At 48.5% G+C, this 26016-nt stretch overlaps 3 protein-coding genes across 3 annotated transcripts; 1 reads left to right on the plus strand and 2 right to left on the minus strand.

Moving 5' to 3' along the window:
• Nucleotides 1-1691: 1691 nt before the first annotated feature.
• GTPBP2 (GTP binding protein 2) lies at nt 1692-10566 on the minus strand (the record flags this gene model as incomplete). The annotated part of the gene is made up of 12 exons (XM_081997045.1): nt 1692-1889; nt 2308-2472; nt 2739-2910; nt 3660-3718; nt 4129-4264; nt 4709-4928; nt 5562-5736; nt 6020-6217; nt 6764-6872; nt 7178-7362; nt 8001-8027; nt 10384-10566. The coding sequence occupies 12 exons, from the start codon at nt 10564-10566 to the stop codon at nt 1692-1694; spliced, it is 1827 nt and encodes a 608-aa protein (XP_081853171.1).
• Nucleotides 10567-12013: 1447 nt separating this feature from the next.
• MAD2L1BP (MAD2L1 binding protein) lies at nt 12014-13502 on the plus strand (the record flags this gene model as incomplete). The annotated part of the gene is made up of 2 exons (XM_081997131.1): nt 12014-12361; nt 12972-13502. 2 exons carry the CDS (start codon nt 12014-12016, stop codon nt 13500-13502), a joined length of 879 nt encoding a protein of 292 aa, XP_081853257.1.
• Nucleotides 13503-15133: 1631 nt separating this feature from the next.
• Nucleotides 15134-26014, minus strand: LOC309403223 (epoxide hydrolase 1-like; the record flags this gene model as incomplete). Its single annotated transcript, XM_081997286.1, has 10 exons — nt 15134-15647; nt 16591-16716; nt 17036-17144; nt 19781-19995; nt 20959-21088; nt 21487-21717; nt 22512-22692; nt 23479-23692; nt 24606-24629; nt 25986-26014. The coding sequence occupies 10 exons, from the start codon at nt 26012-26014 to the stop codon at nt 15446-15448; spliced, it is 1461 nt and encodes a 486-aa protein (XP_081853412.1). The 3' UTR covers nt 15134-15445.
• Nucleotides 26015-26016: the final 2 nt, after the last annotated feature.

The following is a 26016-nucleotide window of genomic DNA, read 5'->3' on the forward strand; positions in this document are numbered from 1 at the left end:
AGCAGTGACTGAGCCAGCAGCTGCTGTCTCACTGCTGGGCTGATGGGGGAAAAAAGCAGATTTTCAGCTGGGTCAGTGCTCCCCCCAAGGGACAGCAGTCTTGTCACTACTGAGCTGCCTCTGAATCCCTTCATTGATACCACCACTTCACCAGCTTCCCCACGCCTCAGCATGCTCTTCGCAAGGTGCAGCCGCCACCTCCCCACCTGCTACAGCCCAGCCCAGTGGAGAGCACCGCTTTGCAACACCCACAGATCAGCACGGGCCGCTCAGCACTGCAGCAGGCACTCCATCTGCCAGCAGCCCAGAAGCAGAACTTGCTCTCAGGATGGTAGAAGGGCTGTTTGGGTGTCCAAGTGCTATGACAGGCCCTTGCCCTTCTCTTTGGTCAGGGCTGGCAGGCCACCATGCCATGCTGCTCACAGCAGACACATTTGGTCTAATAGTCAACAATAAAACCAAAAGCCTATGTACAGCTATACAGCCCCTGCTGCACCCTCCAGGCTACACAGGGGAGCTGCACGACAGCGAGTGGGAGACAAACATGCTCCACACTTTGTGCGCAGAGTCCTTGCTGGCAACATCAGCTTTCCTCTGACAACAAACCCCAGTGGCAAGGGAAAGAAAAGAATTCTTCCTCCAGGAGAAACAGAAATAAAATCACGCCACTGTCAAATCACATCTAAACAATACAAGTCACCTGGGTTTTGTGTGAGTAATGCAGCCTGTCCTCATCACAGATTAAGGCAAGTGTGTGAGGGGCAGGCTGGGCTGGGACCTGGAACAGCCACACCAGGGAGCCCACTGCAAACCACTGCTGCCAACGTGCAGACGACGCTGTCAACCGAACATCCATGGAAACAACCTGCACACGCCAGCACAGGCCCAGGCCCCACTCTGCTCCACAGAACAGTCCTCCTGCCCAGCAGCTGCAAGGAACAGATGCAAGCGCAAAATCTGCCTTCATGACTTTACGTCGGGAGGCTGCGCCACCCGCAGCAGCCACAGCTTCCTGGGAGTCAGAAAGCAGGATGCTGAAGGAGTGTGTACATGTGAGTGGGGAACACGACATTTGTCCAACAGTATGATGCTCAAGATTTGAGTAATGCAAAACCAACACACAAACGGACACACAGCAGATTAAAGCCAACCAAGATTAAAATGGTTAAAAAGTGTCCTGAATGCATTCTGAGGGGTTCAACCAAGCCCCTGCTGTGGCTAGCAGGGCCTCTTCCATCCTCTGCCCAGAAGGATGTGCTGCAGAGTGACTCAAGAGAGGATTGTTATCAACCCAGTGCTCAGAGAGCAGAAATGGGACCAGATCTTGTGTCAGAGATGGAAAAACATCACTTCACTGCTAGTCTCCAAGGGTTCTGCTCCTCCCAACCGGTAATTTTCAAACAGTAAACAAAGACAGAACTTGCCTGCCCAGGTCTGGTGGTGCCTCTGATCTATTCTGAAGGAGGGCAGAGTAATGAAAGCTGCAGGCCATGTGGAGAACATGCTTAACTTGCCCCACGTACGGCACTGAACGTGAGAAACTCTCCCAGGCTCCATCTCACAGTGTGGAGGAGGGACACCCACGCTAGAATGGGACAGCAGCAGCTCCAAGCGTCACTCAGAGAGCCACAGGAGCTTCCATCCTTCTCCTCGAGTCTTGGTGAATGGAGATCTCTCTGACCTAGCGGTAGTCAGAAGCTCAGCTGTCCAGGCCCCAGGGACTCCTCCAGGCCATTTTCTTTGGTGGTGATGGCTTGGAGGTCAGTGACATGCCCAATGCCTTTGGTGACTCCTTCACGGAAAAGCAGCTTGGCTCCAATCTTCAAGTATTCAGGATGCTTGATGAACCTGAAACGGACAACTGCCTTCTCTCCTGTCCGCAGCTTGTCCTGAAAAGAAAAAGGGGAGAGCTTAGACCCATCTACTATACCAGTGCATGCAGGAGAGTGCACGTGGATGCTAAGAAGATGAGACAAATAAGCAGGTTACCTCCCTTAGACTGCATGACTTGAGACTTTCTCATTATTGTATGCTTAAGGGGAGACAGAAAGACACAAGCTCTGGAGAATGGAGACTTCACCTCCCTTCACAGTCTTGCTGTAGTCCACCATGCTGCTTGTTTTATGAGGAAGGAATTCTTTAACATGTTGGGAGGAAAAGCAACCAAATAGGCAGAATAAAGGGATGGAGTGTGCTCCTAGGAAGGGACACAGCTACTCAAGATACCAGTAGCCCCTAGCTTTACTAGAGGGCATGGTGGAATCCCAGCAAACCCCACAGGAAGGTCCATCTTCCTCCCATGCCTACCTTTCCATGGATCTTCTCTACGATAGCAGTCTGTCGCACATTCCCCACATGCACCGTCACCTGAAACCCCTTCCGGAAAGTTGTGGCATGGAACAACAACACGATCTCGGCTTCAAACACTGAGCAGATTGTGGGGTTCATTTCTGGGCTCACCATGACCATGCCCTGCACAACAACACAAAGCTCAGACCAGTTAGGGCCAGTCTCCTTGCTTCTGAACAGCCCCCAAAACCACAAACATCTCCACTCTGCGACTTCGGCTTGCATCCCATTCTCAGCCTTATACTCATCCTACTTAGCAGCCTGGCCATTTGCTTCCAGCAAGTTTCCTGCAAACACCTCTATTTCATTCCCACCCTACCAATGTGGGACCTCTAGGGAAGCCTCCAGTTCTGCTCACTAGTGAGCAACCTGACAACAGCAGGACTCACCTTGCGCAGCAGGGAGCGGTCAAAGGGTCCGAGGGCCAGTGTGGCTGCCTGCCCAGCCCGCAGCACACGGCAAGCAGAGCGGTTGCGTTGGATACTGCACACTTTCAGCTGGAGAAACTTCCCATCATCTGTGGGACCAACCACCAGGTTCTCCCCTTCTCGGCAGATCCCACTGCCCAGGGCAAAAGAGCAGGACAGAGTTCATCAAGAGACAAGACATTTCACTCTCCAACATCAACCTACACAAACTCCCCAGGGCCAAGGAAGTGAGTGTCCTTGGACTCTTACCTGGGACAAACTAACAGGGATGCAAACCTGGTGGGAACAGGGATTTCCTATAGTAGGAATGAAAGCCACACTATTATTCCTAAGAATAGCAGGTGCAGACAGGGGCCATTCTGTCCCCAGTGTTCTGCCACACTGCATTGTTTCTGCTGGAGAGATTGCAGTTGATGCCTGTTCTGTGTGGATACAACGGTAGCCAAACTGCTCTGATCACTCCCAAACACTGATGGACAGTTGCCTTCTCATGGGGTAGCATGCAGTTAACCTCTGCTGGGATCGGAGGACTTGCCCTCTACATTTCCTCCCCCTGCCTGAGGAAGGAGGAAAGCAACGCCTTGGTATCATGGCTAACTTCTGCCGACTGAGGGTCCCACCATGCCTTCCTTGGGCACACTACAGGTCACATTCCTAATCCAGCAATTTTAGAGCAGACTCTGTGCTTGCCACCACATGAGCAATGGTCTGCTCATGGCACCTCCCAACACCCTGTAGGGCTTTACCGTCACTTGGATCAGTCATCTGGCAGCAGTCAGGACTGAGCCTTGCACTGCTTCCACATCTGCAGCGAGTGACTCTAACCTTGGGGGAACTCCAGCAACTATTCACACCCACACTTGTCTGCCTGGTCTCACTTACCTTGACAGAGTTCCTCCCACAACAGTCCCCACCTCTGGCACAGTATAAATTTCATCGACCTGGAGCAAGGCAACAAGAATAAGGGGCTCAGATAGCTGTGAAATAGCACTCCAGAATGAGTACAAGGTGCCCACCCCTTGTGTGGAGGGAGGTGAGCTCTCTGCTGGTTATAGACACCATCTTGGAGCTTTCACCAGCTGCCACTACTTTCCCATTAGAGGAACCTCTGCCTTTTAAGTGGCAACCAGAGAAACATTCTTAACCCCAAGATGGGCATCCCTTGGTTAGGACAGAGCCCAGGTTAACAGGCTTTTTTCAAGGACCAAGTCTTTTCTTTACTTTAATGTCTCCCAATAGCCCAGCAGTTCCTCATGTCTCTCCCCATAGTGTCCAAGTCGCCCAGGTGTTTGTCACACGTCACAGCAATGACTGCAGTACCACAACTGGAAACAAACTACCCTTTACGCACCTGAAACTCTGTAAGTTGCTGCATTAGTTCTTCCTGCTCTTTACTGTTGGTCAGTGGAGGGAGGATATTGAGGAAGACTTTTAAGAGATCCAGGTTCTCCCCAGAAACACTGGACAGTGTGAAGATTGGGGTGATGCTGTTGGATACAAATAGACAGGAATAAGCAGAAAGCCAGAGCACAGCTGCAGAGGGTGGCTGGGATTCTGAATCAAGTCCAGCAAGAGGACAGCGACTACAGCAATAAATGGCTAGAGCAGGAGGGCACATAGGCTACATACAACTCTGCAGTAACTCCTGCCTCAATGGTTCATTGAGGCACCAATCCCCTGCCAACCCACACTTCTGTCATGGAGAAGTAACTCCTGTGCAGCCACAGGCACCTTCTGCTCCCAGAGCCCAGAGAAAGGCCTGGGAAGGGAGGGGAAGATGCCTTCGTGGTGAATGCAAAGGTAGGAAACTTGATGAGGAGCGAAGATATTCAAGATGTGGTTGCCTCCCCTGTGGTCGCCCTTCCCCAGCTCTGTACAGCAGCCCAGTCTGAATTGCCTGCTCCCAGCAGAAGAAAGGAATGGTCCCTTACTTGGGAGACTGTGCGAACTGCTGTGCTGCTGTAACAGCATCGTCATCTGAGTTCACAAGCAGGGGGAGCTTGTTGCAGCCTGGCTGCTTCAAGATTCGCTCCAGCTGCTTCACTGTCCGTTCCACAGTGGCTTTCGAACACAAGTCAACTTTGCTGATGACAATGAAGAAAGGGACCTTGAGGGCCATGGCCAAGCCCAAGTGCTCTCGCGTTGTGCCTGCTGCAGGAGACAAGTGAGAGTGTAGGTGCAGTAGCAGTCATCACTGTTGCTTGTTAATGCGACAGCTATGTTTCCTGGCTCTCCCACAGGCCCACTCTAGAGACTTCACTCTAACTGCTTGGTTCATCAGGCAATGAAAAAGCAAAATTATTCTTTTAAACAAAACTAAACATCAGTCCAGAAAAATAACAATCACCAAGAATTTTTGTGACTGATCTGTTTGCTTCAGGAAGATGCAGTAGTTTTCATTCTTGGGCTAGTTTGCCAGAAAACAGCCACAAAAATGTCAAGGAAAGATGTGGGAGAACTCCAGCTTTTACAAGGCTTAAGGATTCAGCACCCCTAAGAATACATCAAAGTTGTGGGTTTTTTTTTCTGACAAACACAGCCTCAAATTCCAAATAAAGCCCCTCTGTCCATGGTACAGTTTAACACGGTCTACAGCATCTAAGAGTATCCCAGATCTACTGCCCTCCCAGGCACTCATAGGTACTGGCTTACAAGAAATCAGTAGCGGCTTCCAGACTAATATATTTTTCTGACAATCCTTCCCAGCTAACAAGGACCCACTCCTCAATTCTCCATTTCTCTTCACACATTGTTGTCAATCCATGCAGGCAGGGCAACACTCACCAATGCCAGTGTTGGCGCTAACCACCAGCATAGCAAAGTCTGGGCAGTAGCTGGTGAGGCCAAAGATGGTTGTTTTCAGATACTTGTGGTGGCCAGCCAGGTCAATGAAAGTGATCATTTTGGAAGAACTCTCACAGATCTCTTCTGCTGTTCGGGAGTCACTGTAATTTACCACCTGAGGAACATAAGAACTTGGTGAGAGAAGGCAGCCTGTCAGGCAAGTGAAGAAAACCCAGCTCTTCTCTACCCCCTTTGACCTCAGAATTAGTGAGATTGTTCACCATGGGTGCAAGAAATAACATCTGTTGCAAATGGACAAGTAGCACTCAGGTTCAGCTGTGCCACTGTGACATTCAGAGAGCTGTACCACCTCTCTTCCCTCATATCCCACTCAGTTTTAATAGGAGGGTAGTCCTATTCTCCTCCAGCTTTCTGAGTTCAACAGCCCACTCTCTCACCTCTCCTTTGCTGTTGAAGCCGAGGATCTCAAAGCTGATGCTCGACGTTCTTCCTGACTGGATTTCATGGAGATGCCGGAAGAGGTTGAGGCGTGCTCTGCCCCGCCCGTTGTCCAGCTCTCCTTGTGTTAGGACACCCAACAGAGTTGACTTCCCTGAGTCGACATTCCCCAGCACAGCTACTCGCAGGTCTAAGAACTATGGGAAGAACAGAGAAATCATGAAACTTCACCGCTGCTGTGCTGGATGTGCGTGAACACTACATGGCACTGGAGATATGCCTCAGAGAGCTTCCCTCCACGATGGACACTGTGCAGCGTAATCATCCTCAGATCCTGCTCTTGCTGCCAGCAAACCACTGCCCAGGAGATGTGATACAATCTAGAGAGTTGTGATGTGACCATCAGGTTTTGATATTACAAAAAAGGTCATTCGCTGCAGCAGGACCTATAAATCCTTCCTTGTTTGCACACTGGACTGCATCAGAACTGTTGTGGTAGACGTGAAGTAATTTCTCACCTCTGATCCAGGCAATCTCCCCTACTGATATCTGCCTCAACCACAATCTTGGAGACGAAAAGCATTATCATCAAGCCTCCCTCTCGCAGCTCTTTAAAGCATCTGTTATGGGCCGATCTATGACAAAGTGCCTCTAGGGTTTGTGCGCCCATCCCAAAAGGAAGCTGCTTGTATGAAGCCTCTAAGCCTCTAGCAGGAGAGGACGGCCAAGTCGCAGGTCCCTACCTGCTGATTGTCAGGCACCTTTCGGACAAGCACCTCCGTTATCTTCCTTGGAACGTCGCTGTCGTAATCGACCTCCCTCTCCCGCAGCACTGTAATGTCAGCCCCAACTCTGCCACAAACACGAAAGGAAAAGAGTGAGACACACGTGTACTCGGCAGCTCTTGCACCTCTAGAATCACAGCTGGCAAAGTGAATTGGATGAAAGCTGGAGATAGCAGGGAAGGAGCCTCAAGCTTCCAGCCAAAAGCCCTATAACTGCCTTCATATTTCCAGAGCCTCATGATGAGGGAATTTCAGTCATACAGGCGTTTTGTAGAATAGAGCCACCAGCTCCTCAGGGGACTCCTGGGGCCAAGCCTCTCTCCTGGAGGCTGTTTATGCCTGCAGGTCCTGAAGATGAAAGGGAACACGTACTTCTCTGCCATACGGCGCAGTGTCTTGAGCGAGGCACGCATCTCCTCCTCTGAGAGGCCAACCAGCAGCCCGTTGTCCTCCACACCAATCTGATAGACGGCCTCACCTCGGCCTTCCTGTAGTCGCCACTTCATCTGTGTCACCAGGTGCTCAAAGCGATATTGTGAGGGATTCACTAGCTTTAGCTGTTTAACGGAGGGGGTAATTATAGTCACAGTCTGGAAGCAGAGGGAATCCCATTGCCCAAACCAGCAACTTCCTAACCCAACACCATGAAGCAATGCCCCCAACTCTGACCCACCTCTAGAAAACACAGCCCATGATAAGTGCCTGCACAGAAGCCATAGAACAGCTCAGAAAGGATTTCACAAAGGTGCATATATATGGTACAACAACTTCCCTACATCTTGCCAAAGGGATCTTGTACCCTGCCTGCTGTAGGGGTAAAGACAGGACTGCGGGACCCACCTCTGACACAGGAACCAAGTAAGTGCAAATGGCAGAACAGCCACAAGAAAGTGACAAATTATTATCAGGGACACCTGCAGCTCGCTCTCAGATGGAAGATTTCAAGAAAAACACAGTGGGTCTTATCTCCTAAAACAGATTCCTAAAAAGGAGTATTGAGATCAAACTCTTCAGCTCAGCGTACTGGGTATTGCTAGGCACAGAGACACAGAAGGTGACTGATAGTTTCTCAGTTATATTGTCCACTTTTCTGTCCTTTCCTTGGACACATTCCACACATGCTGTCTTTGTTGAAGTTACTCACTGCAAAATAACCCTCTGGGAGGAAGACCTCCTGCAACCTCAAAAGGCTCACCTTGTACTCGATGTTCCCATCTTCTGCCTGGTCAGAGAGTGAAACAAGACAGAAAGGTTAGATGCTGTGCCAGCAGGGTCTTCTATAGGCATCAGCTGCCCAGATACTCTGCAGCTCATGCTGAAAGTTTCATAGAGAGGGAAAGCGGCAGAAATATACTATGTTAGGTCACAGTCTCTTCTGTCATTCACTCCTACACTCAACTGGAACTTACTTTAGGTTTGTTTCTGCTGTTTGCATCACACATCATGAAAACCAGAGGACAAAACTAGAAGGACATGGGAGCGAATACTGTTTTTGGGGGATTTTTTTACTGACAGTAAAAAATAGGGCCAGTCTAACAATCACAGAGACTGAGTTCCAGTTTCAAAAAGGCACAGGCCAGCAGATGATTAAAAGTCTCCCCCCTCACCCATCCATGACCCACAATGCCACACACAGCATCCCACTCCCACCCTATCGAGCAGCTTACATCCACCCAATGAGCACAGAAACAGGGGACTGGGAACAAAAGTCTCCTGTGTCTGTTCCTGCACACTGATACCCTCCCTCACTCAATTAGTTTTTCATTGACTCCTTTCCATATCCTTGCATATCTTTTCTCTGCAAGAGAGGAGGACTACAGACATAAGGAAGCAAGGTACTGACTTATTTGCAGTACAGCAAGCTGGTCACTGTCCTGGCAGTTCTGGAGAACCAGGCCTGACTGGGACTGTCAGTACATAACATGCTCAGAAGAACTTTCCTAGGAAGGGCTGGAGCCAGACTGGGTTGTCACAGAAAGACCCGGGTACTCATCAAGCTCACTCCAACAGACTCCAGCTTTCCAAAGAGAATGTATACACAATATTGAAGTAATTCCTCCCTGATTCAGTCTAAGGACCCCTGAGAAAGGGCTGGAGCCTGCAGGAAGCCAAGTACTCTGGCAGACTAAATGGGGCTGCCAACACTAAGCACTTCCTTTTCCTCTGGACACTGATTTGCATGTCAGGAGAGGCAATAGCCCTCTCCTTGCCTTCTAGCTCAGCTCCTAACCACAGCGGTGCTTATGGTGGCAAAAGGCCAACAGAGGGAAGTTCTGAATTGTCAGCTCAGCTCTTGGGCAGCAGAGCTAAGCAGTGAGAAAAGGGTACTTGTGGAAGGTTTTCCTCTCTTACCATCTACCAGCTTTCCAGCTCTAAGAAAAACACATTCACATACTGTGCTGTCGTCTAAATAAGGGGGTGGGTCTACTTCAAGGCAGCTGAGACTAGAAAAGCAACAAGCCTAGACTTGCTGGGCCACATACTGCACAGGGTAGCCACGGACAGGAAGCTGTGCTGAAACCACAGGGGGCTGTCCAGCCTCCAGCTGAGAGGAACAAAAACTAAACTGCGGCTGAAGGGGACAATCCTGCCCGTGGCAAAGATCTAACAGTAGCAAAGAGCTGTTTTTCCCTCTTGCCAAGAGTCACAGCCCTGCCTTGTGGGGGAATTGCTCCCTCCCAGCACAGGCTTTTATATATTTTACAGAAAGCTCACTGAGTGGGGCCAAGCAATTGACTCTGGGGCAATGTAATGCTCCCCACAGTGGCAGTCCTATTAGTGCGGTGCCAACTGCCTGAACTAACCAACACACCCACTTACTACCAATACCATTTTTTCCTGTTGCAAGAGGCAAGTGCTTCACATTCTGTCAGTACCATCTGCATCTCTATGTAAGAAAACAGTTGCCAAATTAGTTGGGGAGTCACTAGCGCCTGCTGAGCAATGTCTATGAGTTTGGCAGCTGGAAAGGGACTTACACCCACCAGCTCGGCTCTCAGGGAGAGATGCGAACAGGATGCTTGGGACTATGAGTTGAGCAAAGCTTTATTTCCGAAGCTATTTAGTTCCCAGAGGGCAAAGCACCCACAGACAGATGCCACAAAGCAAGACACTACTAATGGACAGGGTTCAGTGGACCACGCAGGGTGCTCGCTGGCACTGGGGACACAAGCACTGTGTGCTGCCACGTCAAACCCCGGAGGAGAGACCGGGGCAGGAGGGCACACCGCTCTCGGGGCTGGGGCTGCACGACCGCCCGCAAGGCTGCCAGCCCAATCCCAGCATGACCCCGCACCAACACCGCCGGGACCCTCTGCCCAGCCTCTCCAGAAACTGCCTACAGCCTGACCCACGGCCAAACCTGCCAGGTTCCGGGGCTGCCGCGGGGCGAGCCGCCCTTGTGGAGACCCTCCCTCCGCCCCCTCCAGCCCCGCAGCGGCGGCGCCCCCCGCCCGCGGGCCCTGCCCGGCCCTGACAGGAGTGGCGCGGGCCCCCGCGGCGCCAGGCCCTGGAGAGGGGGGTGACCCCTCCGCAGCTGACGGGACGCGGCGGCCGTTGGCCCGGCCGGAGGAGCTCACCTCGGGCGGCAAGTACGGCGGGTTGTTGGCCTTCCCCCCCCGGCTCCGCCCGTTCTTCTTCTTCGCCTTCGAGCCGCCGCCGCCGCCGGGCGCGGCCCCCCCGCGCCCGCGCAGCGCCCCGCCCGCCCCGCCGCCCGCCGGCCGGCAGCAGCCCCCAAACAGCTCCGACACCCGCGAGTCCATGGCGGCCGGCGCGGCCCCGCCGCCCCGGTGCGGCGCCCGCTCCCCACCTGGGCTCCCCGCCCCGGCCCCACCGCCCCGGCCCCGGCGTCAGCAACCGCCGCGCGGCGCCACGGGAAACTGAGTCCCCCCCGCCACCAGCCTACAACTCCCAAGACGCCCCGCCCTCTCAGAACTACAGATCCCGGCGCGCCCCGCGGCGCACCTCACTCGCTCCCTTATGGGCTCCCTCCGCGGGGGCGAATGGGAGTTGGAGTCCGAGGGAGGGGGCGCCGCCTAGAGGCCGCGGCGAACAACGCGTGGCGTGCCGTCGTTCCTCCGGTCCCGCCCTTCGGGATCTGCCGGTGCCCGCGGGTTTCCCCTTCGGCAGGTCATAAGCTTTGCGGGGGGGCAGAGCCCCGGCCCCCTTGTTCAGTGACAGCCACTCATCAGCACCCGTTCTGAGTGGCATCGGGGAGCTGGAACGTTTTTGAAGGTGTTTGGCATTGGAGGTGCCTCATAACGGCAGAGGGGCAGCAGCCCAGTACAGAGCTATCCCAGAGGACGCCTTAAGCAACTTCCGAGGTGCAGTAACACCAAAAGACCCTCCTGCCGTGCGCCGCATCCCCTCACCGAGTGTTTTGCCAGTCTCCAATACCACCGCCGCGCCTCATTTTTCTCCGCCGCATCCCCTGGGGAGGACGACGGTCGGTTAGTGTTTGTAGAACTTTCACACGCTTTGGCGCTTTTAATAGGCAGCCAAGCTTGACGGCAAGTAACCTCGCCCGCCGCCAGCGCCGGGGAGCGGCTGCTCCCGCCACCCACCGGCAGCGACCGCCCTCCCTTCGCCGTGTTTTGGAGGCGGCACCCAATGGGGCTGCGGCCACGTTGTTTCCAAACACGGCAGCTCCCATTCACTGCACGCTCCCCGCCTCCGCCTCCCAGCTGCGGGAGGAGAGCCCGCCGCGGGGCGAAGGGAGTTCCTCTGCAAGGGGCAAGAGCCAACAGAGCTGCCTGTCGGAGGCCGAAGCGGCGCGGGCTTTGCCTCCTCACTGCCACACATCTTCCAGATGTGCTCTGATAGGACCCCAGCTCAGGGCGGGGGGGAACCCAGTTGACCTGTTTACCGGAGCCCGCGAGGCAGCCCTGCAAGGAGACAGTCACAGCTCACTGGTGCCCGTGGCCGGGCTGGGGCACCCAGGCCTGCCGCAGCCACCACGGTGCCTCCTCAGGCGCGGCGGTCGTTAGCCCTACCGAGCACCTCGGCAACGGCCCCAGCACTCGCTCCCCGCGCGGCTGCCAAGCCCAGCGCAGGAGAAGCGCTCGGGCCGGCTCAGCCCACCCCACTCCTCGCCCCGGCGCTGGACGGTCCACGGACCCTCCTCCTGCCGGGCGGAACCCCTGCTCCTCCCCACCAAACATGGCGCCTGCACCGCCGGAAGCTGCGCGAGGTGGATGCTCCACCACTCCCATGATGCCCTGCGACGGCGGCCATTCAAATCCCAGCCGGCCGCCCTCCGCCGGCCAGAAAATGGCGGCTCCTGGGGTTGCGGTAGCTCCTGCTCGGACGACCCCTCCCACATCCCCACTTCTTATAGCTGAGGCGCCGCCGGCCCTGGATCGTGGTGGCGGGACGAGGTCCCGGCGGAGCGGGCCAGCGGCGGCCTGCCCATCGGTATCTGTAGTGTTCCCGGGCTCTGTGAGCCGGGAGAGCTGCTGCCGCTTCGCCTGCGAGCTCCTCAAGCACGTCCTGCACCAGCGGCACCAGCTCCCGCTGCCCTACGAGCAGCTCGTCTACTTCTGCCAGCGGGCGGCGCAGGTAAGTGGGGCCGTGGCGGCGTGGGGGTGCGGCCGGGAGAGACCCCTGGGCTTAGGGGCTGCGGCGTTTGATTTTTGCCTGTCGGCTGGCTATTCTAGCTCAGTAACTCGTATTTTAATGTGTCGACTGTTTCTGAAGTGGAGCGCTCGTTATAGCTGTACCTTTAAATGTTACCACAACCTCATAAAAAAAACAAAAAACCCTAGTTTTAGGTTAGGTGGCTAAAGGTCTCAACACATTACTCTATATTTTGTTGCCCCACTTTCTGCTCAAAGCATGTCACTGTTTTGTTTGGTACTCAACTCTAAGAAAAAAAAAGTTAAGTGGTTTTGGAGTTTTTTCAAAAGATGGGGCCTCTAGTTCTTGTGAGAATTCACCAGTAGCGTGATTCAGATTCAAACTGAGTAGCTACAAAGTGGCCTTTTGTGTTCCTCTTGAATCTCCTGATTCTATATGTGGGTACCTATATCTCTTAAAAGGAGCATAAAACCCTTTGAATCTTTCTTGATTTTCAGGGATGGGATGGGCCATGCTTTTTGAAGAGTGTATTAGGACTAATATGCCCTAATAATGAAATGTACTAATCGTTTTGTTTTGTTTTGCTTTTCAGGACGGAGATGTGATTAAGAAGCCACCCTCCATGGACCTGGCAAGCAAGAAGTGCCAGCAGGTGCTGATGGAGCTGGAAGGAGTACTCCAGCACTTGGAAGTAATGTTTAGTTTGACACTGGTTCCTCGGGTTCTTATTCTACTTGGAGGTAATGTCATGAGCCCCAAGGAGCTCTATGAGCTCAACTTGGAGGGTATCTACGAGGGTAGTGCTGAGGAGAGTCTGAAAACTGCATCCTGTGTTCGCAAGCTGTTTCACTCACTCTTCATAGCGGATGTCTTCAGTGAACTTAAGGCTCTCCCTGTCATGGGCACTGTTGTTATGCTCCAAGGACACCGCGATTGTGGTGTTGATTGGTTCCGGCCCAAGCTCAACTATAAAGTGCCAACACGAGGGAGGAAGTTAACAGTTAACTTGTCCTGTGATGGCAACATCAACATAAGTGCTTCACCTCCTCAGCGTATGACTTCTACTTGGGAGGACTATGTATGGTTTCAAGCACCTGTGACGCTCAAAGGCTTTCATGAATGATCTCTGGTCTGTAGAACTTTAATGGAATATTGAATAACTTTTGGTGCTGCTTTAAGTGATAATAACTTTATCAAATGTAACTGCATATTCTTGTCTGTCTGGATCTCTTTTTCCAGGGCATCTACTGCCTTCCTGTAGCTGGACTGTTCACCTGTCTTCATCTCCTGAATTGTTGTTGAAAGCCAATACCCTTTAAGGCACAGTTGCACACAGATATAATGATTCTTTAGGGACCCTAGTTGTGGCACAGGAAATTAGTGTTTTGAGAGTAAAACTTTCCTGTTGCATACTTATTGAACTGGCAAATACTGGATACAGTCTTTCTTCTGAGTTTTAATGTAGCCATTTTGTCTGGTAATAATTACTACACTAGCTGGTTGTTTGGCACTCTAGATAATGTACATAAATACACTTGGCCTTTACTATATAGGCCATAACCATTTATACCTACCCTATTCCTTTAAAAGCAGACCTTTCCCTGCAGTCTGATCAGGCTTGAGTACTCAAGTGTTTGCCCATCTCTTTGATAAAATTATATTTTCCCATAGCTCAGTTTCAGTTACTTAATTTGAAGAGTGGGCCTTCTCAACAATTGGGAGGTCTTGTACCTAGCACTGTCTTGTACTGGGGATGAAAAGAGGTTGAGCAGTCCTGTGGAGGCAGGGAACCACATCTTCCTATTTTTTTACTAACCTTTAGTCCAACAGCCCTGACAATCAGATATACAGTTAAAAGTAAGCAGTTTCTGCTCTAATCCTCTTCAGAGAAAATTAGGACTTCTGCCCCAATATGCTAGTTTATTCTTGCTTAAAACAACAAAGTTAGTTTCTTGCTTACTTTAACCTCTTAGAAGTCATAGACTCTAACTGTTTCTGAAATGTGAAGAAGAGGTGAGGGGAGTGTGATCAAGTTCAGCACTATCTTCACCTGTCACATTCCTGTTCTAAGTCAGAATGTATTACCTGGAAGTAGAACTTGAGCCCTTTCTTCTGGCCTGGTGTCTATTGCAGAATGGGACAGGGAGGGAGAGAAACCCTTAGAGAACTGTCTGTCAAAACTAGGTATCTGCTGGAGTTCTCTTCAGTCAGCTGGGTATGTATCTGTAATGTAATGAGCTAAATAGCTCTCCCATCTGAAGAGAAACTCAAGCCTACTGGTAACGAGGTCGCTTGCAGTTTCTTGCTAGCAAAAAATCACATGATGGTATGGTAAAAATCCTTTGAAAGGAGGGTGAAGGTTGAAGTAACCCTCTACACTTGGTGCATATTTTAACTTTGACCTTTTGGAATGGAATGAGATTATAGAACTAAGAGGAAATTAAGTTGATATTTTTGAGCTTGGAGAACACTAGGAGTGCTGTCTGCCTTATTATCCATTAACAACCATTTACAATGTGTAGTAACTGCTAAAGCTAGCTCTAGGGGAAGAATGCCTAGAATGAAGAAAGCTGCCTTATGTGCAGCTGCCCACTTCCATATGTACTTGCAGGTCTCTTGAATGAACATAGGAGTGTTTGTGCTCAGGAGATCAAAATCCTTTACACTTCCACCAAAGCTCCTTGTGATGCATATTTAAGAATGCTAGCACTCAAGTATTTAAAGAAGCTTTTGAACAGAAGCCTTAGTTCTGAGGAACAAGGGGCCAGCTCCTTTCTACTCTCATCCCCAAATGAGTGCAATGTTACTCCATTAAACTGTTTACATATTCTGTTGTACTTGAACTATGAAGCAGCAATGATATGGTGCCGGGAATGAAAGAGGACAAGATGCTTTTTTTTTTTTTACTTATGAAGAGCGTGATTAAAAAATTTAATACTATAATCATTATCAAAATAAAATGCTGGCTTCTGTATGTGATTACATTGGATTTATTTAATACCTCAAAGGTTCTGCTGGTGGCAGAACAGCTTGCTTCCATTCTATGTATGTGTCTAAACTGCAGATTCACAGCTGTTCCACCTTTCTCACAAAGTGCATGATGTCTTGTGCCAAAAGCTTTGGTTCCTCAAAGGCAGCAAAATGACCTCCACGTGGCATGTAAGAGTAAGTGACGATGTTCTTGAAGATCTCCTTTGCCCAGGCATGTGGTGTATGTACTAGCTCATGAGGAAAAGCTGCAATCCCTGTGGGAACATATACTCCAACCCTAGAAGACATGAGTTAACTGCATTTTTGGAAAGAAGTCCTGGGGAAAGTCTATAAAAACCTTCTGACTCTGGTAACTGCCACAGTCAGCTAGAGGAGTTTCACCACAGCTAACCCATTTTGTGATCTGTGCTCTGCTGAAGAGCTTCACTTGTATTTGTATCTCCTTGAGTTTAAGAATGTTATACCCAAAGATGTGTAAAGTAGAGCCAACTAGCACACAGTTTGATCTTGAAATGTTTCAGATTTTTAAGCTTGCCTTGTTCTGTAGTTTTGTGATATGTGGCAAGATGCCACACCTCTTGTGAAAGTCAGAAATGAGTTATCTCGTGTTTACTTTAGCATTTATGGTACCAGCGTAACAAATGACTCTCTTGAAAGGTAAACTAGTTCAGTCTACAAAGAAGACGACTCTCCTATTTGTATGATCAATTGCTTGGAGAATTCTGCTCAGCAGCATTTTCCTGGTCAGCCTCTCTTATAGTCATCTTGAAGCTAGCTGTTAGAAGGTGCTTGGTTTCAAGTACGGCTCTCCAAGTTGTTTTCACAAGTTTGTGCTTAACAGTTTTAGTTCTTAGTTTATCCACCAGTAAGCCATATCCTTCCTAATTCAGTTTAAACTTCTCTTAGAAATGCTCATGACTTGTTTTTACTGAACTGAGCCAGAGATTACAATTGTTTGGTGAATAAGTATATAGACCTGTATTTCGAACACAAACAAGACTGAATATACTTTTAAGTCTTCTGCATTGTCTTGGCCACAAGGCACCTTGTGTGAATTATAGGGTCAAAAGTGACCCTTAACTATGTTTATCGAAAGAAAATAAGAACTTGGATTTTTTTTAATTAGTTAAATTTGCTGTTGTAAGTCATCTAAATGTTTGTACAGGCAAGTGTGGTTCAACCTCATTTGCAAATCTGTCTTGCACCTGCCACTTCATTACCTGGCATCAGCAGTTAGACTAGGGTCCTTGGAGATATTCTCTTTGTAGAATCGCATTGAGGACACAATGGAGGATGTCACCCAATAAATCATCACATTGGTCAAAAGCTCATCAAGAGAGTATTTGCTGTTGAGAGAGAAAGATGAAGAAATTTCATTGGAAGCTGTTTCTCAATATGCTGTATTGGGTTTATGCCCTAAAGAACTGTTGTTCTTGGTCTCCACAGGAAATTAATCGGCACCCATGTGCCCAGAGCAAAACTGCCTGGTGCTGAAGCAGTAGTTTGCAAGCAGTCTGCTATAAGTTTAAACTACTACTTGTCATCTGTAATCTTTCATCCTTAAAATTCAGCTTTGACTTGCCAGTCTTTTACCTATCTCCTCATTAGTTACCATAACTCATTCTTTTAATGAGTCCTCTCATGGAAGAACATCTGTTTGCTTACCTTTCCAAGCCTCCATCATCTTTATGCAGAAATGATTTATCTGTCCAGGTGGAGAATTTCTCCAAAATATATGCAGCAAGCCCCACAGGGGAGTCATTCAGTCCACAGCCTAAATCAGGAGAAGAACAGGAGAGCTATTGCAGTTGCCTGGCATTGCAATACTTCAGTGGAAGTTAAGCTAGGTTTTCAGAGACTTTCAGAGTTTTCTATGAGAATTCAATAGAGAGTCTGTATTTTACTAGCCCTGGTAGTACTTCATTCTTGACAAATTCACCCCAATGGAATTCCAGCTGGCAGCACTATAAACTTGTGTAATTTCTATACAAAAGAAGCTAGGAGCTAAGAAAGTCCTGTTGGCTTTTTGGTAATGTGTGGCAGAAGGAGCAAATTCAGTTGTAAAGGGATTACACTCAAATTTCAGATAAACTATTCGGGAGCACTGTCCTGCTTAGGATGGATGACCAGGACCCTGAGTGCTGTTCATCTTTTATCTAATTTAAACAGTGCAGTACTGTTTATCTGTTACCTGTTCCTGCCTTTGGGGAGCACTAACAAACATTATAAACACAGCAGATCCACAGCTTATTATATCTGTGTTCTTACCTGTAAAACAGGGATAGGGATTACTTCAGTAGTGATAGAGGCTTGCCGTGGGAAAAATGCTGTACTGTATTCTAGGCTGTACTTTTACAGTATACTCTGTATCGCCTGATCTCAAGTGTATTTTAGTGTCACTTTAGCACTGAGTGACTTTGTAGTTTGATGAACAACATGGTCTCAAGTTAACAGTGGACATAGCTAATGCGAAGTTTGTGCATTGGCACAACAGTTTCCCTGCACTGGCAGGCCTAGAGTGATTTGCTACAGGTTGAAACCATGTAAATGCTTTGATCAGCAATGGTAGAGCAGGCTAAAATGTGCCAGCTAGCACATGATCTATCTGGAGATGAGCATTTTCTGGGCCTAAAGCTGCCTAATGAGAACTAAACTGATAATGTAGATATTTCTTGAGACTTGAGTAGGAGATACTTCCGCCTCCTCCCCCCCCTTCATTTTCTATGTCACAATTTTAGTGTGCTACAAAATCCCTGCTCTTCTTTTTCCAGGTTGAAGAGTTCTAGACTATGTACAGTGCTTGTATGGAAGCTGCTCGGTCACTTCAGTATTCCTTTTCTCCCCTTCCTGTATTCTTCTGAGTCTATGATATATTTATGAAACAGGGTGAACAGGGGTGCAACAGATTCTGAATATCATGGATTTAATGTTTTGTCTTAGTCTCTTTTTGCTTTCTTTAAGAGTTTGTAAGATTCTCTTAAACTCTGAGCCAGCTCATGTTTCAAAGAACTATCTATGACTTACGGATTCTTTCATACAGCAGCAGTCAAACTAGAGCCTATTGTGATTTTCTTCCTCTACTTAAATTGCTTTGGACTATGCTGACATCAGTTTTTATTGGCCAGTTTAATCAACCAGTCACTTAAATGCTTTTGCAACTGTCTGCAGTTATCTTCAGATTAAACCAAACCCTGGATAGGTGTCAAATTTTCACTTAACCATTAACTTTTATCTGTGGAGAAATTAGGATCATGTTGAAATGTACAGGTGCCAGCACAGAGTTTTATGATACTCTTCCCTCCCCTGGAACTTGCTTACTTATTCCTATGCTTGGATTCTCATGTTAACTAGTTATTAATCCATGAACTTAATCCTTTTCTTAAGGCAATTTAATTTCTTTAAGAACATTGTTCAAGGAATCTCAGCAAAACTTTTTGGAAATGAAATAGGTTCCATTACTAGATCCACAACTCTCTGATTCTGCCAGAGCTCTGATTTCTGAAGAATGATTTCCCTGTGATATTATCACCTGTAAATCAATTCTTCCCTTTAAAGTAGTTTTTCTAGTTTTCTGATCAGAGATGAGACATACTGGTCTTTGATTTTCTGGGGCTACCTTTACTGTTTGGCTCTTAAAAAAAAAAAAAAAAAAACACTAAACAAACAAAAAAACCACCCAAAAAACCCAACCTGGTATCTTGTTTGTCTCCTTTTATTTCTTTGGTGTTGCGATCAGTTCAAGCAACAGACTAGGCATTAGTTGACGTTTCAGTTTGAGTTTCTTCTTTTTCAGTAAATTGCCAGGGTGGGGTGCTATTCATTCTATGGTCTCCACATCTGACAGCAATCTGAGACAGCTTGACTGTCTTTCCTGATGAGGGATTATTTCAACACAGGAATACCCCCTAACCTTTGCTAGTGCAGACTGATGCAAATATTCATTTAGCTTTTCTGAGATGGCCATATCTTTCTTCAGGCTCCTTATTTACAGGCCCCACTAACTGTCAAGATTCTGGCTTTTCAGGTGTTAGGTCTGTGTCTACCTTTCTGCAAGTTTCACATTGCACTTGCTTATGATATTTTTCTTGTTTTCACCCACATTTATTTCTAGAAGCTTCAAATTCAGGACCCTGTGCTTTACTTTAAGATGCTTTTTGCAAAGGGCTCTTTTCCCAAGAGAAGAGGCATGCCATTTAAAAGACTTTGAAAAGTGATATTTGTACTCTTCATCTTTTTTTAAGCTGTTCCTTTTAACTTCATTTTACACAATTCTTGTCCCCATGTCTTACATTCAGTCACCAGAACTCATTGCTTCTCAAACATGGTTGGCCTTTGTTCAACTATAAGTTTTTTATATACCATAATCAGTTAGTATACAATGTTCATAGTGATGTAGAGAAGGTTCATTACCTGCAGTGTCTGGTTTGGTGGCCTGGATGTGTAAGTATCCAGATTCTCGCAGAAATTCGTATATATTCTTCTGGATGAAAGGGTACATACGTCGAACATCTTCCTTAGTGAGGCCTACGAGCCATGGTACATAAGCCCCAAGCATTACAGAAATCATCCGTCTCAAACCTTGTCTGCCAGCGAAGACGAAATTCAGATGAATCCCCTTCACAGATCTAAAATTAAGTTAATGAATAGGTGGCTAAATCAAGCAATTTTCTGTCTCCAGATTTTCTAGGAAATAAGTCTTGACTGGAGTTGTGATAGAAGTATTTCACTGAGCAAAATACATAAAGCCATTCAGGTTCTTCATGGTTCAAAAAAAATAATTATGGGAGTTAGAAATGGTACAGCTGATGCCATCTCCATCCAGCTATGCCACGGTATGGTAGGATGTCAGCTTTAGGCATTCAGATTCTGGATGTGGCATATCCATGCTGGTAGCTCTGGCTGTTGCTCTTATATCGTTCTACGCTGTAGGTAACAGAGTGCGTTGGGTATTTTCTGAAAAACTTGAGTTGATCACATGTGGCCACAGTGCTCTGGATGCTGTGAAGCCCAACTGCAGTCGGGAACAGTGAGCTGCTCAGCCTGCAATCTAACTGCTTTAAGAGCTTTCCCTCTTTATCTGTTCTCTGACTGAAGCATGGCTGTGGTGCCTGCTTTTCATTAAATGCTAAACAATGAGCTGTGATGCCATCTTCTAAAGGAAGGTATTATGTTTCTTTTCTGATCAGTCTCAGCTCTGCATTTTAGATAGGGAAGTGCTATACTTCATAGTATTGTTCAGCTACTGAAAGGTTGAGCTCCTTCCTTCTCTCCCTGCTGACTATAAATTTCTCTCCTTCCAGATCTAGAATAATGATCTGTCTCAAATCAAAAGGCAGCAGCATGTACTTCCACAGCTAGTGAAAGAGAAGCCAGGCAGCACTGAAATTTAGGAAGCATGAGAACTGGGCCAATACTGATGCAAAGCATATGAATATAATCGAATGCACAGGGGTGGGGATGTCCCTGGAGGAAACAAAGCAGAAGGGGATGAGAGGCAGGGCAAACAGAAGGCAGGACCAGGACTGTGGAGTCAGAAGATAGGGTAAGAACAGGAGGCAGTTTCTGCACTGATTCCCTTGGCTACTCACTGTGGCAACATCTGGGCCATGTTTGTGGTAATACGAGATCCCCAGTCCCCTCCCTGTATGTAGTATTGCTTGAAGCCCAATCTGTTCATCAGCTTATGAAATATCCGAGCAGTTGCTATGGCGTCAAAGCCTGTAGGTAAAGACAAACACTGTACAGGAGACCTGTTTGTCCTAGCGTTCATACCCTGGCCAAAGATCATGGCCTGACAGAGGCAGGTGAGTGTGCTGCTGTGTGAAGGCACAATGTGCTATGCTGCCCTGCCTCACTCCTTCCTTACTCCTTGGAGATAAAGCAAACACAAGATGGTGGAAATTCGTTGGAAAGTAGAGAAAGTGGAAAGCAGACCTGGCTTCCAGCTACTGTTGCCTTCCAAATCACCACAGCCAGCCCCAGAGCCTCAGACACATTGGTGTCAGTGCAGAGCCAACCATCTGCATTCACCAACTGCAGTGCCCAGGGGGCCTGGGGATGGCTGAAGTGTTACTCCAAAAACCTTGCGATTCCAGCAGAGCCTTTTCATCACTTACCTTTCTGGTGTGGTGCCTCTGAGAAGCCATAGCCTGGGATGGATGGGCAGATGACTTCAAACACCATATCACCCTCGTTTAGGCTGTGCCCAGCTGGGTCCGTGAGCAGAGGGATGATCTTGTAGAACTCGTAGAATGAGCCGGGCCAGCCGTGGACCATCAGCAGAGGTTGAACAGCTTGACCATGAGGGATGTAGGAGGGCTTCACATGGATAAAATGGATATCGATCCCTGCCACACATCCAAGACAGATAAGTTAAAGCTCTGGTTCCGTCACAGTCTCTGCTCTGGACTCTGAAGAAGGAGGGTGGCAAAACTGTAATTACCATTTATAGCAGAAGTTACACAATCAACCCATGGCAAGAAGATGTTTAAGCGAAAAGAGATGCCTGGTATTGTACCTATGTCTCATCTTTTACATGCAGCTGGAGGTATTGATCCCAGCCCCAGATATTGGGGTCACAGGAGTTTGAGCATCCACCTCCTGAGAAACTGGTCTTACAGTATGTAAGTAGAGCTGCACTTAACTGAATAGCATAATGCAGGTAAGATAAGTGCAAAAACATGACAAAATTACGAAATATGTGGATGATAAAAAGAGAAACATGGAAAAGTAAGTGCAAGATAGAAGGTGAACCTGCAGACCGCTTACCTAAAGTCTGGCAAACCTCACCTGGCTAAACTGAGTGGTGGTGAGGGAAATTCTAGCCTCAGAGTCTAGGTAGATTTTGCAATTTTCAAAGGCGGCTTCAAAGCAATAGCAGAAGAAAACCTCATCATTAGTTAGCACAGGTTCAGAGCCAGATGAAGACCATCTTGAAGCAGATCTAATCGTATTGCCGCTGTGTAATGGTCTTAATCTATAGAAGGTTATTAATAATATAGCTTCCACTAGTGATATTTCACTCCTATCACTAAGCTGTTATGCATACTGTTGTCTTTATTGTAACCTCTTAAATCCCCTCCCCGCCGCCTCTCCATGCATTTCAGAGCGAGACCTGCTCAAGTTACAGAGACTCCCTCACCTTCAATGGTGGTTTGGAAATGGGGGTATTTGTTCAGGACGTCCACTTGCTTGTGCCAGTCGAATTGGTTCCTCCAGTAGGCCACCACCTTCCGCAGGTAGCTGGAGTTGAAGCCGTAGTGGAAGGCAGCCCCTTCCAGCGGTAGTGCATAGCGGGCCTGCTCCAGGCGATGGTGCAGGTCCTGTGGAGGGGAGCCCTCTTGAAAGGCTGGCCAGCTGCCTGTGCATGCCCTATGCCAGGGCAGGCACAGAGGGACTCTCCTGTCTCTGCCGGCTTTTGTATCGCTATCTGGGACACCATGAGCCCTCCTGAAGCACTGGCATACTTTGTATGACCTTCTGAATCATTTATATGGGGAATATGTTTTTCTATAGGTTACCAATTCCCCTAGGGCACCCAGGATTACTGGGTCCTGCTCTTGCCTTGCTGCTAACTCATTTAGGGTTTTTGGCACTAGGAGCTTGCCAGCACAGCTGGCTGGGAGAAGAAAAAGAAGCTCAACCTGAGCTGCTGACTGCTAGTTGGCCACATAATTAGGGACAGACATGTAGGGACTGAGGTGCTGTGACTCAGTCAAGACCCCACCCCTCTTCACCCTTCCAGCCCTTCCCTCTGTGGAAGCCTCCCAGTCCTGTCCCACCTGCTGTCCTGATGCCCTCCCACCCCGCTCCACCATCTGCAGACCCACTGTCAAAGTCTGCTGCTTGAAGCACGGCCTTTCCACAGGAGCAGCCCCAGGTTGCATGGAGGGTCTGTGGTCTCAGAAAGCCTTTATGGGGCATTGCAATGAATCTGAGCTCAAATTCCCTTCATAAAGAGTGGTGAGCCAGACCATCACTAACAGTGCTAGGTAGCTGCACTGGCACTGCTGCCACCCCAAAAACATCACCTCGAAGCAGTAAGGTGGGTAACAGACTGGCTCCACCTCGCAGCTTTCTGCCCATTCCTACATCCCAGCCACCAGTACCTCGATTTCTTTGTCAGACGTTTCAATCTTGAAGGGACGGATACTTTCATCTTCTTTCCCTTTTAGGGGTCTGTCACCTGAGCCCCACCATCCATCACCCATTTCAATAGTCTTGATCTTATGTCTAGACCTCAGACAGTAAACCAGCATCCCTCCAACCCCCAGAGCGGCCACAGGGACCAGGACTGCATTCTTCTGAGAATATTCAAAAGACCTGGGGAGGCATAAAATTGTGTTCAACAGAAGTGTCAAGGGTAAAGGGACTATGCTGAGGCTTGTATCCACATCAGTTGGGCCTGAACAGCAACAAATGACTACGTATCCCATGGAGTCAGCAGGCTCTGGGTATTTCTGTTATTTTTGAAGACCACAGGCAAGATTTGGGGCAGGGTTACATCTGCCAGTGCTTCTTAGGGATCTCAAGTCCTTGCTGATCAGGACTTGCTATCACAAGGCTTCCTTGTCCCTCTCCTTGTGAACCAGGGTGCCCTGGCGGACAAAGGTCAGTAGGATATGGGCCAGTTTATTTTAAGGCAGGTACTACAGTGAACGGGCTAGTAGCAGATGGAGTTCTTCAAGCAATAAAAACTGCACAGACAGAATGGGCTGAGGAGCAGGAGCAGAGACAAGGGTCTTCAGCTGCTGGAGAGAGCTGGATGTGCCCCCCTTGGCAGTGCTTTACACATACCTCCCCTACAGATTCAATCATCTTTCAGGGCAACACTGGCCCCCCACCATAGCTTTCCATGGGTAAGGGTCTCAGCTTGTCTGTCTGATGCCCCTGTTTCTGTTCTAGACAGCAAAGTTTCAGACTTTCTTGATGTGTGGGAGCTAAGTCACCAGAGTTGGTTTTAACAGACATGCAGCATGTTTCAAACCTGTTCAAATACTTGAACAATCAGCCCTAAATGTTGTGTACCTTCTCGTTCCTCTGACCTGTGCCTCAAGCTCTCCAGCTTCCCTTGGGGGTTAGTAGAGGTGTCTGGGGCTATTGGAGGGGGCTGCAAGGGGACTGTGAATGAAGATTTTGTTATTGTCATACAAGGTAGGGAAGAGACTATGCTGTGCCCCACCCAGGATGCTAGTAAAAAGTGGAGGCGTCAGCACAGAGCAGCTATTTCACTCACCTGATACGTGACAAGATGCTCTCCCTACAAAAGGGGGAAAAAAAAAAATCATCCTTATAGTCTGATAGTGTTGTCTGAATGGTACCAACCCTTGGGGATCGTGCAAAGAATATCACTACTGCCCAGCCACAGGATCACAAGCTATTTAGCCACCTGGCAGCATCTGCCATTATTTTTCCTACTTTTTGGATGGGACAGAAAGACAGGGGCTCAGATCATTGCCTCTGCACGAAGAGACAGTGTTTCTGGGCTGTGTTTTAGCTAGATAGTTTGTTGCCATAATAGTCTCTCCTTCAGCACAATTTAGATAAAAGGCACTAAACAACTGGGTAGGTGTCCTTGTGATGTTTCATCCTACGAGTGGCTGTATTACTTCAGCCAAGAAAATAGTTTATTTTGATTGCAGTGTAGTGATAGGTACAGAGCGTTGGCAGGGAACTTTCAAGCTCAAGGGTTATTCTGCTGCCATGCACGTGGTACTCATCGTGCTGCAGGGCTGGCAGGAAGAGAGGCTTATGGGTGTTCAGAGTTCACAGCAAAGAGCTGCTATAGCTTTTCTACTTTTAACTATTCCTGACTGGGTACCAAGCTTTTAGGTCTCATCTGCCTGCAAGAAAAAGTAAAGAGCCTGTTTGGTTCTCTTTCAGCCTGATGATAGATTCTCTTGCAAGAAAAGCACAGTCTAAAATCTAGCAAAATTAGAAGCGACAAGAGAAAGTCTTGTTATTTTGCCTTGTGGAAAGCAGCTAGGTTAGGGAGCTGTTTGGTGTCATAATTACAATACCTTGAGCCAAAAAAAGATAAAAAGGACATGAAACTCTGTGAAAAAACAAGTATGCTGGTTGTTTCTTTTTACCTAGTATCGTTTCCCACTCCTGCCTGTGATGCAGAACCCAGTGCCTGTACTGGGGACCCTAGCAGTCCCCAAGGCAATTTGGTAACGGTCTCTGAGACATCCTGTATGCAATTTTTAAGGAGCTGTCTCCTCGAACTGCACCCAGTCAAGGAAGAACAGGGCTCCTAAGAGCAAATAGCATCAGCTTCTACCTCCCGGGAGGCTGAGCAGCTTATGCAACAGGTAATAATATCCCCCTACACTTACATCCCGGAGTTTAGTGAGTCAGAGGCATGAAACCAGTTATCATGGCAATAGCACAAACTTGGCACTGCTAACAAAGCAAGTATGTCCCAGAAGCAGCTCTCTGTGCGACACAAAACAAAGCTCAGTCTGATAAAACCTCCTCCCCACTCACATTCAGGAGAACTCAGCTACATCTTCCCACCCTCTGATGGCCTGGAGACCCCACAAGGGCCTTCTCCCGCCCCAACCCCGGGGAGCCCTGTTGGGGATCCCTCCTCCAGGCGCTGAGGGGATCTCACCAGGCATTTGGAAGGATCTCCTGCCACATGT

Source organism: Phaethon aethereus (assembly GCF_964289735.1).
Source record: "Phaethon aethereus genome assembly, chromosome: 3".
In the NCBI taxonomy this organism is placed as follows: Eukaryota; Metazoa; Chordata; class Aves; order Phaethontiformes; family Phaethontidae; genus Phaethon; species Phaethon aethereus.